General features: G+C 32.7%; 1 protein-coding gene across 4 annotated transcripts; it reads left to right on the plus strand.

Moving 5' to 3' along the window:
- The first annotated feature begins 904 nt into the window (after positions 1-904).
- LOC127840925 (uncharacterized) lies at positions 905-14195 on the plus strand. 4 transcript variants are annotated; one of them, XR_008030635.1, is made up of 4 exons: positions 905-2636; positions 13565-13610; positions 13727-13784; positions 13916-14195. XR_008030635.1 is itself a non-coding variant. In XM_052369391.1 (4 exons), the coding sequence occupies exons 1-4, from the start codon at positions 10026-10028 to the stop codon at positions 14004-14006; spliced, it is 231 nt and encodes a 76-aa protein (XP_052225351.1). In that variant the 5' UTR covers positions 9473-10025; the 3' UTR covers positions 14007-14195. The 4 variants fall into 4 exon arrangements, 2 of the variants coding, with proteins under 2 accessions (XP_052225350.1, XP_052225351.1); XM_052369391.1 differs by lacking the exon at positions 905-2636 and adding an exon at positions 9473-10061; XR_008030634.1 differs by lacking the exons at positions 13565-13610; positions 13727-13784; positions 13916-14195 and adding exons at positions 3190-3779; positions 6236-7110 and having other exon boundaries at positions 914-2636.

Here is a 14195-nt window from a genome sequence, read left to right on the forward strand (position 1 = left end):
ACGTCCACTGTAAAAAACATAGCTAAGTTAATAATATAATTAGATTTCTGAACGTTATGTTTCAAAGATACAACCAGGATAATGCAACGCATCAAAATCATGTCTAGGACAGAGGCCAACGCAAGACTGTCGCTGAATGTTATTCGGCTAAGGGGAAAAATGGAGGTCTTCAATAAAGACGACATGGTATACATGCAAGTTATGAGTATGTGTTGCATCTTATTGATTACCTGAAACTTCAATATATGAACATCAAAGTATTACTTATGAAGATAAGTTGAACATTTATCAAACCATAGCGGATGCCCTTCCCATCCCGAACAGCCATTTAGACCAAAATATTAACGTGTCTTATCTATGCGAACATCCACATGGTTTAAAATTTTATTAAACCTCATGTTCTGCTTATCTTGCTTGCAGTCATATCTAAATGACATTTACACTCAAGTGTATGTGCTTTAAAGAGGTAAGATAACACTAATTTCGATTACCATAGGATCACATTGTTAAACTGGCAACTTTCAAAGCTTGTTTTCTAACATTATCTATAAATTAAGTTGTGCAAACCTGAAAAGATCGATCTGTCCTCTTCAATTAATTGAAACCGAAAATACCTTCTCGCAGCTTATAGGAAAGTTAATCTGTATTTAATGGAGACCGAGGTACTTTGGTTTAGTTGAATGTTACCTAGTGTTGTATCCGATAAACTTTATGTTTTATCTCATGTTTTTTAAATCATCTGCACAACAGGTTTAAAGCACTTCATGTTCTTTCTTAAAATATATCACATTGGAAATGTCAACATGTTTTGGATGGGCAAACTACGTACATTAATGAGCCTAACATATGAATTTTAACCTTTTTTCTTTTACTTCATGCAATTTTTTGCAGTCATACGTGTGTCATGAAGAAGGAAAAACTTAATAGAATTAAATAGAATATATCTGTATTGGAAATAGTACAACAATGAGAATTATTAAGTGACACAGTACCTTGTAACTAACGTTTGATCAGATTGAAGGAGGGACGTTGTATCGCGTGGGCAGTATAAGAAAGTCAAATATTAATTGTAAACTGGCAATCATGTAGGCATCATACATGACATTGCACAAAACTGCTTCGTGTGTTCTGCTATTTTATAAATCGTTTTATTGACATAGCAGTAGGCGCTATACATGTTTTGGTGAAACCAAATACTTATAATTAATTGAAATCTGGAAAATAGGAACAGGGATTCCATGCTTACTATACGGTAATGATTACGTCAGACATGAAATCGATTGTTACCATAAACATGTATCCGTGTAACTAAGTCTACTTGAAATTCCATACAGCCACACAAGTGCGTCTAGTTAAGTTTGACGTAATGCGTGTTTAACAGCTGAACATTGCACTTGATAGTCTTAACGAGCTTCTTAATTAACATTAAAATTGAATGATTCGAATATATTGAATATTTGAATTGTGTATTCCGACGGCGCGTCGGTTGAACAGATACGATACAATTAGTGGGGGATAGACGTATTCGACCTTACTTAACATTCAAGGAATATTATCACGAACAATTATGTGGACTTTAATCTTCATCTGTGTTTTGTTGCCGACGTACAGTTCGTCTTTCTCGATAGCCAAACTGATTCCAAATCCTGCTGCTCTTGTTTTGGACGTGGCAAAATTTGCTTTCAGTATATATACCCATATTGATAACAAAAACTCTGCCTCAAAAGAGAAAGAGGAAATAATACAAACATTGTCTACCAAAATCGATTCTGCGAGTGAGTCTCTGTATACGAAGTTGTTGATCAACCTGCAGTTCAATAAAATAGAAGAAACTCAGCTGGATGTAAATAGCAGAATGATTGATTTAAAAAATTGCCTCACGGCAAGGCCTACGGAAGTTGATGGTTACAAACGCATATTTGTGGCAAATGCCTACCAAGCGGTTGCAAAGGTAAGATACCTGTCAAAACACTTGCTGGATAAATTACCAGGATCTGGTAAAAATATCATCCAGCTGGTATCCGACACTTCCCGATGTAATCGGACAATTATGGATACGATGGCAAATGAAAGTTTAGAATTAATGTCTGATGGTATGCTCATTGAAATGACTTGGTTAAGCGTGTCAAACAATTTTTCCTTGGAAATAGAGAAGACTTTCTGGGGAAATGAGCTAAAAACCGTGATGTCAGGTTTCCAACAAGAGTATAATTCTTGCTCGGCAAAAGAACGAGAGATGGCTTTAGAAGATTTGAGGAACGCTGGGGACCTCACAGTTCTTCACAACAACAATAAACAGCGATATCAATGGCCCTGGAACGATATTTTACTCATTGATAATGGAATTCCCGATCAATTTGGATACTACCAGGTTAATGAAAAAACATTCTTGATAAATAAAGGAAGCGATACAACTAAAATTGTAACTTACAGTAGATCTGAGAATTCTTTTTCAGGATTCACAGCCAAGACTCTGACCCAAATTATTAAAGACAGAATTAAAACTGGGGGTGACGATGCGGATAACATTGCGACTAAAGTTAAATCAGCCATGAATGAGAAAAACGTCAGCCATAGTGCTATGATCGTCTACTTCAATGGGGCAAAATACCAGCCATCAAAAGTAATTGATTCAGGTAAATGTTTTCATATAATTTATTTAAAACTTTGGTTTTCACTATACAAACGTCAGAACTAATCAACATGTAATCAGTCATGTAATAATAGATGATAATGAAGCTTAAATTTTATCGAAATTTTGCATTCGGATAGGATAAAATATATCGCTTCTCACCCATTCGATTGAGAGGAAAGAAATATTTGTGTATTTTAAGAAAACTAATAATAGTTAATGTTATATTTGGTATGGAGTTCTACTTAGTTTCGTCACATTATTCCCTCCTGGCCACACACACGCAACGGATTTAATAATTTATTTAGTCTAACGTATCAAACTAAGTTCATTTTTAACCGCAAGACCCAACAGCCAAGGGTTTAATGTTTAGTACATTGTATGTAAAATTGTAATCTGAATATCTTTAATTTGGTTCCAATTATGCCCCTTAATTCATAACGTTAAATTTGTTAATGTCACAAAGAACTATGTTTTACTACATTTGGCGATTGGGTATTCGTCACTTATTCAAAATGTCTTTGTTTTATAATAAAAAATAGCAATATTCTCTACAGGATCCCATGCTATTGTGGCTGATACAGACAAGCGTTATATCGCTTACTGTAAATCGTTTTGGTGTCCCATCAACTGGGACAACTGGCTGAACGTTGAAGAAACGGAACATGGATATTTCACCGTTTATGTTGTCCCTGATAACGGTTACAGCACACCATCACATTCGTTTGTATCCGACACAGCTGCGAATAATGAGTTGTCATTTTGCTTGCTTAGTGCGCTGTTCTTTGTTTTTATTGCGTTTTAGATTTACCCTTCAGGAGAAGTTTTTCACCGATTCACAGTAATAGAACCAAGGTTTAATGTATTTTTATCTGATAAATCAGATCCGCTTAGATATCTAAATTGATTTAAAGATATGCAGGGACGCTTTGTCACTGAATTCTTAACGTAACAAGAATGAAAAACACATTGTTTCAAATCGAGAAAAACTAGATCGTCAGATCGTTTCAAAACTTACTAATACAACTCGATTTCGAAGTCCATTTGTTAACAGACAATACATTCGAAATGACAAACGGTACAAGAATAAATACAGTTGTACGATAAGAGTATATACCACACACGCAGAGGATCCTTAATCAATCAGGTATTAAAGTATTTTTGTAATATACATGTCATGGCATTTAAGATTACGTAGAAGAGGATCTATACATGTAATTTAATAAAATATTTAAACAAATTATCGGTCATTATAGCGAACCAGTATCAAAGTTTTGCAAAAACGGAATTTAAATAACAAGTAACAAAATACATCACGATCAGTACTTTTATATCTCTTGAATGGATTTTCTAATATTGTGATACTTGTACTTTACATTGATACTTCATTGAATGCATTATATTGTTTTTTGAAATTGAAATCACTTTTATGTCGGCTTCATTTATATTATCTTACTAATTGTGACATAAAAGATCTATCTCTTACATGATTCATTCATATTTCAAGGATGTGATGTTAGTAAAATATCAAGGTTGTGAAGTAAAAATGTGTTTGAAAATTATATTAGCCGGTTTCTTAAAATTTATTTGAATAAAATACATTCGTGTCACCTTTTTGTCAGTATGATATTGGTTACCCGTTCTTTGTTAATATATGTTTTGTTTGCAGACAGGAGAAATTTTCTGTGCCATTATATCATATTAACCCGTTCAATGTTATTTTATTTTTTTATTTTTTTTGCAATTTTTAGACACGTTATATAAAAGTTATGTAACAACAAAACTTAACAAAAATGAAAAGCATTTTTGTTTTCAATTTGAGAAAAAACAGATATGCCTCACACGAAGATGATCCTTATTCAAACAGGTATTCAAGTAATATTTTATATTTTGTATGTCATAACATTTTAGATTACGGAGAATGCGATCAGTACATGTTGTTAAATAAAATCTTTAAACAAATTATCGGTCATTATAAAGAACCAGTATCAAAGTTTTGCATAAACGCCACTATTATAACAAGTATCCAAATACATCACGATTAGTCCTTGTTTGTCACTTGATTGAATTTTGTTGATTTCTGGAAGGGATTTTCAAATGAGTCGTTGAGTCCGGTGTTATTTGTAATATTGTGATACTTTACAGTGATGCTTCAGTGAATGCATTATATTTATTTTTGAAATTAAAATCACTGTTTTGTCGGCTTCACGAATATTATCTCACTAACTGTGACATAAAAGCTCTAACTCTTACGTGAATCATTCATATTTAGGGTTGTAATGTTAATATCCCGTTCTATGTTAATAGATGTTCAGTTTGCAGGCAGGAGAAATTTTCTGTGCCATAATATCATATTTACCGGTTCAATGTTATTTATTGTTCTTTTTTGCTTTGCAATTGTTGGACGCGTTCTATAAAAGTTCTGTGCGCAAAATCAAACGCCGACTAGATTATTGCCCTTAAAATGCTATCACTATTTAAAATAGAACATTACCTTCAATAGGTATGCGTATGATGCGTTGTCTATTAGTTCTTTGTTATATAGGCAAGTGATCATCACTTTAGATTAAACCTTCAGGAGATGTTCATCACAAACTTAGTGTATTGGAACCAATGTTTAATGTATTTGTATCTGATAAAACTGACCCTCGTAGATATCTAAATAGAGTTTATGATGTATGCAAGGACGAATCGTCCCATAATGGGAAACGTAACAAAAAGTGAAAATATTTTGGTTTTCAAATCAAGAAAAAAACAGATATTGTCAAAACTTACCAATCAAACTCGATTCCGAAGTCCATTTGTTAACAGACAATACGTTCAAAATGACAAACGGTACATAGAGAATACTAGGTCGGTGCCGAATAAAGCAAAGTTTATTTTGCGAGGCTTAGAAAATCTGAACCACGAGCCTTGGCGAGTGGTTCAGATTTTCGTGCCGAGCAAGATAAACTTTGCTTTATTCGGCACCGACCTAGTATTCGATTTATCCCATCAATTTTCTTAGTCGTAAATTATTTCTTTAAACATAGAATAGGAAAATCGAACTAGACGGAAAATCCCAAAGATATTTTAAGCAAACATTGTTTCATTATTTTAATCGTGTCGAGCCTAATACATTACAAAAAGATCAGTAACCAACCTGTTTTTCGTTTATCATACCTCTACGTCCCCGATTTTTAAGAAATAATGAAAAAAAGACACTAAACAACTGCATCTTTAGCGTGAAACAACATGCATTGTGTCGTATGACGTATTAATAATGACGTCACGAGTACGCGCAATTAATATTTGTAAATAATGTTTATTTGCTTTTTGAGTTGCATTATGTGTAAAAACTATATCACATCTTGGTATCAAATTGTTTGTTTTGTTAAATCTGATTCGATTTTACTAAAAATGATTACTTTATAGTTGATTCCGAGTAATATGAACATTCTTCGCCGCGCGTGACAGCTATATTTCAGCACTGCTGAAATAAAGGTAAATTTATTCCACAGTGGTTTATTTCGACAATGCACGTCTGATGATGGGATAAAATAATATATACAGTTGTACGTTAAGAATATATGCCTCACACGCAGAGGATCCTTAATCAATCAGGTATTAAAGTAACATTTTATATTTTGTATGTCATAAGATTTTAGATTACGGAGAATGCGATCAATACATGTAGTTTAATAAAATCTTTGAACAAATTATCGGTCATTATAATGAACCAGTATCAAAAAATTTCCATAAACGGCATTATAATAACAAGTATCCAAAAACATCACGATAAGTCCTTTTTTATCTCAAGAAGGTATTTAGTTTATTTCTAGAAGGGATTTTCTAATGAGTCGTTGAGTCCGGTGTTATTTGTATTATTGTGATTCTTTACAGTGATGCTTCATTGAATGCATTTTATTTATTTTTGAAAATGAAATCATTTTATGTCGGCTTCATTTATATTATCTCACCAACTGTGACTTAATAGCTTTAACTCTTTTACGTGATTAATTCATATTCCATGGTTATGATGTTAATATTATTTCAAGGTTGTGATGTAGAAATGTGTTTGAAAATGACATCTTTGACATTAAATTGGATAAAATACATTCATGTCACTATTTGTCAGTGTGATGTTTGTTTTCCGTTCTGTGTTGATAGACGTTCTGTTTACAGGCATGCGAAAATTTCTGCTGTGCCATTTTATCATTGTAAAATTATACCCGTTCAATGCTATTAATTATTCTTTTTTGTTTTGCAATTGTTGGACAATAAGGTATTTGCTGTGCCATTTTTATTAATGTGATATGTATACCCGTCCTACGTTGATAAATGTTCTTTTGTATTTTGCTATTTTTGGAAAATCCGATATTTGCTGCTCCTATGTGTCAGTGTGATATTCATAAAGCTTTGTATAATAGTATCTTTGCGCACAATCACACGCCGAGTAGAATATTGCCCTATAAATAAAATCAATTTTTGAAATAGTACAGATTGTTTTTTAATAGTATATACGTATGATCCATTGCCAAATATTGTTTGTAATGGAGGCAAGTGTTTTTAATTTGAATCACCTCGATAAAAAAAAAATTGCACCATTCAATCACATCTTTTTTCAACCTCACGCCTTGAAATGTTGGTAGGATGATTAAATGTGTACGAGAGCAAAATAATTCATATATTAATATTTTACCTGATTCAATCCATGTGACAGGAGCCATAGTTTTTATTTGCATAATGCGAGTGTTTTTCGATAAACATCTGTAAAATACGTATTTGTAACAAATTGCACTGAAATCTAGCTTGTAAATTCAAATCGTTGTACGCACAAGTGAATATTTTTAATGCAATTTGTAAAAATAAATATTTAATCATTTTATGTTCGTGGAATGTGTTAAACCAATGCATGTCTTGCGAGCAATGCAATTAGTTTCATGAAGTATAACGCGCATTTGCAACTGTTTGTACTGCATTCAAGCATAAAATTACGTTTGACAAGAATCTTGCTTAAGTCTTCTGAGCTTATGACGTGCATTTTTTTCGCACTGGGCTGTGTCGATGCTTTCAATGAAGCATTTCCTTTGTCTGAGCCTGTGTTTATTTTATGGACCGCCAATATCATTGCTGTAATATTACCTAGAAATTTGCCGAGGTACAAATATAACTTTTATCGAGGCTATACCCGTGCTGGACACGTCACTAATTAAACAATATTGCATGGTTACTTCATGTTAAAGAAAGTAAGTTTATTCCAAGATTGTGTAATATTGTATCATGATACGTGGCACAGAGATTCGTTTAGACCAAACTAATGACTATAATATTTTCATATCAAATAAGTATATTTTAATTTTGTATCGTCTAAATAAACGCTCTATAAAATGTTTCTAAATAATTAATAATTGTCATCCGGACTCTTAGCGGTCGAGGAAACTCTGATGAAGTAGTAAAATCGTAAATAATACAATGTTTTCGAAGCACCTATTTACACGTGTACCTATCTTACTTTAATCGGAGTTGGCTTTGTAGACTATGGTTCGAAAGAAAGAGAGAGGTGTATAAAACATTGGCGTTTCCATCTGTATAAAATTTGTACTTGCAAAATATATGCTAAAAATGAGAAAATGCGTTGCTCAATATTACTCTGCATATTTTTTGGTGGCTAACCGTCGAAATTCTACTATTGCTAGAAAACATTTATTTTTTATTAAGTAACAAACAGATCAACCAAAAGAATTTACGGAAGACTGAAAATACCACCTAAAAATAGAGCAACATATTATCAGACCAAACCGTCCTATCTTTCTTATTTTCGCCAGTGGTCCCACGTTCAATACATATCGGACTCCTACGATTGCATATGATCAAAATAGTTTTATGGTCCGATGTTATTGGTATCCCAACGAAATCATTTTTCGAAAATGTATATCAAATGCGCAGTTGTATGTCACTGGTACTATTGACTTAAACAGAAAACTAATTTACGTTTACAGATAATAATTTAGTTACTGTCATTGTTTTGCTCTGCGATCATGAATGTATAAATCGGAACAACGAAAATATCGTTTTCTGTTACGCTATCCAAGAGTTTTGATTACCAAAGAACACAATCTTAAATAAACCGGTGTCTCGTGTATTTAAATTGTGTAAAATTCGGTTTGATGTGATGCTTTTTTTAAAGTGATTGCAATTACTAATATGACATATTTGTTTGCTCTTCATAAAACCTTCTTTAAGGCTTGCACGTCATAGGTTACCAACTGCCGCATGGACTTTGAAACAATAAGTATTTTCTTCGATAAATGTGTATATCCAGCCATCTAATTAAACGTTGATGTTTGCTGTTTATAATTTAAAAAGTTTTATTTATATATTTCATTCTAAAATTCAATATAACAGACTAGAAAACTGATTAAAGCAAAAACTTTATTGTTGTTTATTAGGGAATATAAACACAATAAACTTGCACTTAAATCCTACAGTGCTTTTGTTAAAACTTTAATTTCTCTTTATTTCGTATGTCTATGATCTGTCATGTACTCATATTCTGCTTTAACAACGACGCCTTAACATTGTTAAAATGAAAAATAAATAAATGTCAACGCATTTAAGCACGATTTTCAACGCTTAATAACTGTTAACCTTTTTATATGATTGTGTTATCCCAAGCCTGTCTCTCGTGTAAGCAACGAACACAATTTCAGAACAATTGCGACACCCAAAGTAAACTTATTGAGCAGCGGAATAATGGTTTCTTCTTTAGTTTTCAGTAAAAGTGACCTTAACCTTGTTGTGAGCGGCAGCAAAAACAATCCAGAGTTGCACCTGCACTTAAACGACAAACACAACATTTCTTATGAAATATTATTGATTTTGGTTTTAGAAACTGACCCCGATCACAACCAAAATTACACTTTTCGCGATCAAGAGCTAGTTCTTCTTGTAGGCTACCCACATACAATATCAGAAACAGAAACCTTAATCTTGACCCGACTTGTCCCATATGCAAACTCACGTTCCTAATAACAAAACCAGGTTATTAAGCTGAAATCGTTTTTGTAGTTTTAGTAGCTATGACCTTGTCCTTGACTCGACTTGCCGTTTTACAACATCATAATGGGTCGATATGTAGCTTGGTCTATAGGTAGCTTGCTAAAGTGTAATTTTGATTGGACAAATCAAAATGAGATTCTTGACCGGAAGCCATCCCTGATTTCAAAATTATATAACATTCTTACAATCACACCTCAAAACGGGTAAAAGTTGTTATTTACACATTCCTTAAGTCGACAGCGGTCTTCTGTCTGCTGCGAACTTATCGCGTTTCTCGTTCGGTTTCGCTTTCATTGAACGGATTAGACGCCTAGTTAACTTTCGTGATTATTTTGGATTTAAGTTGCACACGATGTGTGTTCATCGGTACATAAAACAGGACACCAGGGTATATTTTCTTATCTAAATGCAGCGTAAACGTAAAAGTTCAAACCGATTTGACCTGATTTTGTCTATTTTAGGTAACAATAGGCATATCTATTTAATAGAACTTAAACCGGGTATGTCTGTGTAAATTATAATAATTGCTTATAGTTTGATCTTATAATATACATGTTGACATTTGTGGCTTGGATTCGTTAAAAATATTGCTAATGAATTTAAGCTAAACATTGCCCTCAAATCGATAGATAAAAATAACATATTTCTGTTATTTTGTATTATCTATTTTTAGATTCATGATAAAACATGCACAAGGAATCCCAACGTGTTATATATTTTCAATTGACAATACACTGCAGGATTTTAACTACTAACATGTAGGTTCTGCGAGCACGTTGAGAGTAAATGAAACTATACGAAGACAAGTCCGTCAATCATAGTTTTCTAAATGGCTAAATTCAATTTTGAATAAATATTTACGCAATGTAAATTAACATTTGCTTTTCATAATAACATGAACATACAATTGATAAAGCCTTTTACATACCGTTTACACATGTATACTATAAACTGTAACAATAGATGTTTGTTTAACTACTACTAATACTACTACTACTACTACTACTACTACTACTACTACTACTACTACTACTACTACTACTACTACTACTACTACTACTACTACTACTACTACTACTACTACTACTACTACTACTACTACTACTACTACTACTACTATTACTACTACTACTATTACTACTACTACTACTAGTAGTAGTAGTAGTAGTAGAAGTAGTAGTTGTAGTAGTTGTAGTAGTAGTAGTAGTAGTAGAAGTAGTGGTAGTAGTAGTAGTAGTAGTAGTAGTAGTAGTAGTAGTAGTAGAAGTAGTAAAGTAGTAGTAGTAGTAGTAGTAGTAGTAGTAGTAGTAGTAGTAGTAGTAGTAGTAGTAGTAGTAGTAGTAGTAGCAGTAGTAGTAGTAGTAGTAGTAGTAGTAGTAGTAGTAGTAGTAGTAGTAGTAGTAGTAGTAGTAGTAGTAGTAGTTATGATTTAAGGACATCGTAGTTCGTGCTGAGGTGATGGATTCCTTTCTAGTAGTAGTTGTAGTAGTAGTAGTAGTAGTAGTAGTAGTAGTAGTGGTAGTAGTAGTAGTAGTAATAGTAGTAGTAGTAGTAGTAGTAGTAGTAGAAGTAGTAGAAGTAGTAGTAGTAGTAGTAGTAGTAGTAGTAGTAGTAGTAGTAGTAGTAGTAGTGGTGGTAGTAGTAGTAGTAGTAGTAGTAGTAGTAGTAGTAGTAGTAGTAGTAGTAGTAGTAGTAGTAGTAGTAGTAGTAGTAGTAGTAGTTTATGATTTAAGGACATCGTAGTTCGTGCTGAGGTGATGGATTCCTTTCATCTATTTTCAACGGATGAATATCGTCTGTAGTTTCCATTATTGGCATTAACGAAAATACTGATGGATGACCCTTTTGTATTCAAGCTTCAAATAAAGGTGAATTACGCGATCTTTGAAGCATAATTCTCACGTAATTTACTGAATTGGATCGGTGAAGATCGCGTGTCGGGCTCTACTTGATTTACATAATAATTTTAATCTCAATGTATAGCTTACATTCTGTTGTCTTTGTAATAAATGAATTGAAAATTGTGTGATCTGATGAATTAATTAGAGTGTCATAAAAGCAACTTGGCGTTGTGTCAAGCATATTAACCATTATTCGTGTATACCAAATTTCTGACTCTTTCAAAAGAAATTGTAGTATTTTAAAAAGCGGGTGTGTATGGCTTTGTACTTACCTGTCGGTTGGTCTGTCCGTAAATTATTCGATTTCGCGATAAACCTAAAGAACCATGTAGATTAGTATGGTGCTTTCTTGGGATGACTCCTATCGATTCTGTTATAAACTAATCAGGGGCGATGTTACAAGGGACTTAATACAATTCTTTGCATTTATTGTTTTTTGTTGGTAATCCTATTTTGAATAATTATATTTTGTTCTTCTTTGTCTCATGTTATCTCGGGAATGCTTTGACCTAAGATCATGCAAATTGAAGTGGTTACTTGGGAGGAAGGAAATATGTCTATTTATCTTGATATAATCGGACCAAAGAACAAGCTCGCGAGGGCTTATGACGGTGAAATTTGTCTTCTCACTATATTTTAGAGCGATCTTACTTACAATAATGTGAACTCATAACGTAGTATAGCGCTTGATCCGGGTTCAAACTAAGATGAAGCTGGAATCTATTGATAATACCTTAAGTACCTATCAAATAAGTAACAGATAATCAAAAATTATTAAGTAGGTGCCTTCTTATATATTCTAAATAAATAGTAGATAGTTACTAAATAATAAGTTAGAACCTACCACATTCGCATCATTAAGTTGGTATATACTAACTTGCGTCAGGTAGAGGACTCTAGTTGACTTTTGTTTGCATTCTATAATTAAATTAATTTAATAAAAAGCTTATTATAGTTTAAATAGTATTACAAATTATTGTATGTTATAGGACAGAAAATATCGGATACCAGTTTACATGAGGGAAAGATAAGGCGACAAATCTGAACGAACCGTTGATATAGCTAGCTGGCATAGAGGCTGAGCTTGTATTTTGGGCTGGTCGGATTTAGGTCGATGTAACTGTACCAAAATTGAAAAAAATGAATTTTTCTTGATAACTGGCGTTTTGATGGAGATATGTAATTGAAATGTTGAGTTTATGTAGCTAATATGCAGACATAGCTTGAGATATGATGTTTGTAAGATAACTGTAACTAAAATAGAATAACAGTTTCTGTGCAATATTTGAGTTTGGGTGGAGATGTATAGTATACTTTTGTTTATAGGTAAACTACATGCATAACAAGCTTGTAATTACATTTGAGTCTAGTCGGGTCAAGGTCACAGTTACTATTATTTTAAAGCGAAAAACTGTTTTCACGCATAATCTCGAGTCTTGATCGAGGTATATCGCTGAATTTTGTGTATAGATAGCTTACATTCAGTCTTTTTTGGGGGGGATTGCACAATTCTATTAATTCAATTAATAATTAAAATCCTAACTTAATGTTAGTATGGCATTTCCTAGTTTATACTTAACCTAACAGGCATTGAAATATCTTGTAATTTCGAGACTTCTTCTTTTGATCTTATTTACCTAAGCAATTTTTTTAGTTCAATAAAAATACCCCTTTATGTAAATATGATATATATTGAACTAAATTAACGTTACACTTGGAAGTGTTTTTTTCCACAAAACACCATGTGTTATCTTACTTTAAAGTTTTCTTGTACCATATTATTTTTTTTGAATGCGTGTTAACGAGTACGGTACATTGCCGAGGCAGCCGGAAGCGTTTAAGAGACACATTATATAACATTTTTGATATTCATAATCATAGATCATATTAAAGGCAATACACTAGGACGCTTTAATATTCATCAATGCGAAACGTATGCAGACTACCTATCAGTCAGTTTTCTGACATTTGCTTCTGTTCTTTGTTTTAGATGCTCACACGCCGTGAAATGCTGTTTTTATTTTTCATCATCTCGGGTAAGAAAAAGATATTATGCAATTTATAAAAAAAACGAATTATTGTATTACAAAACATAATAATAATTGCGTGTTGTTGGTTTTTGAATGACACAAAATATGCTCTTGTGTTAAAGGTATTTATTGTGGTGTAACCTGTCACAAAGAATCATTGACAACTACTACTGGTCAGATGTAAGACGTTTTATGATTCAATATAGTACGAACTTGTGTTAATAATGTTATATGTTAAGTCAATTCTAAAATGAACATTTAAAATATATTTATTGATAAATGTTTTACTTAATGTATGTGTTCTATTTCAGGGTTGGGTCAGTCGTAGTAGGCTTCTGGGGCTTCTTGGGGTTGTTTTTGGTTGTGTATATGTATTGCTCTTCATTGGTGGGCCAAGCATAGCGAATAACCATCTTCAATCATCAAACTCCAAAGCTACTGTTCTATCTCGGAACCCGATTCGTCAAACATTGACCATTCTTTAATTCCAAGAAAAAGAATGACATTTGCTGGAATTTATATATAACAGTTATGTTCATTCCAGATTTGTTTAAAACCTACAATTCAAATAAACAATTCCTATATATTGAA

This window comes from Dreissena polymorpha, chromosome 8, assembly GCF_020536995.1.
Source record: "Dreissena polymorpha isolate Duluth1 chromosome 8, UMN_Dpol_1.0, whole genome shotgun sequence".
Lineage (NCBI taxonomy): Eukaryota > Metazoa > Mollusca > Bivalvia > Myida > Dreissenidae > Dreissena > Dreissena polymorpha.

Coding starts and splice junctions, on each gene's coding strand:
- LOC127840925 (XM_052369390.1), top strand. CDS start 1,568: ATGTGGACTTTAATCTTCATCTGTGTTTTGTTGCCGACGTACAGTTCG. Junction 2,637..3,189: donor ATCAAAAGTAATTGATTCAG/GTAAATGTTTTC, acceptor TATTCTCTACAG/GATCCCATGCTATTGTGGCT.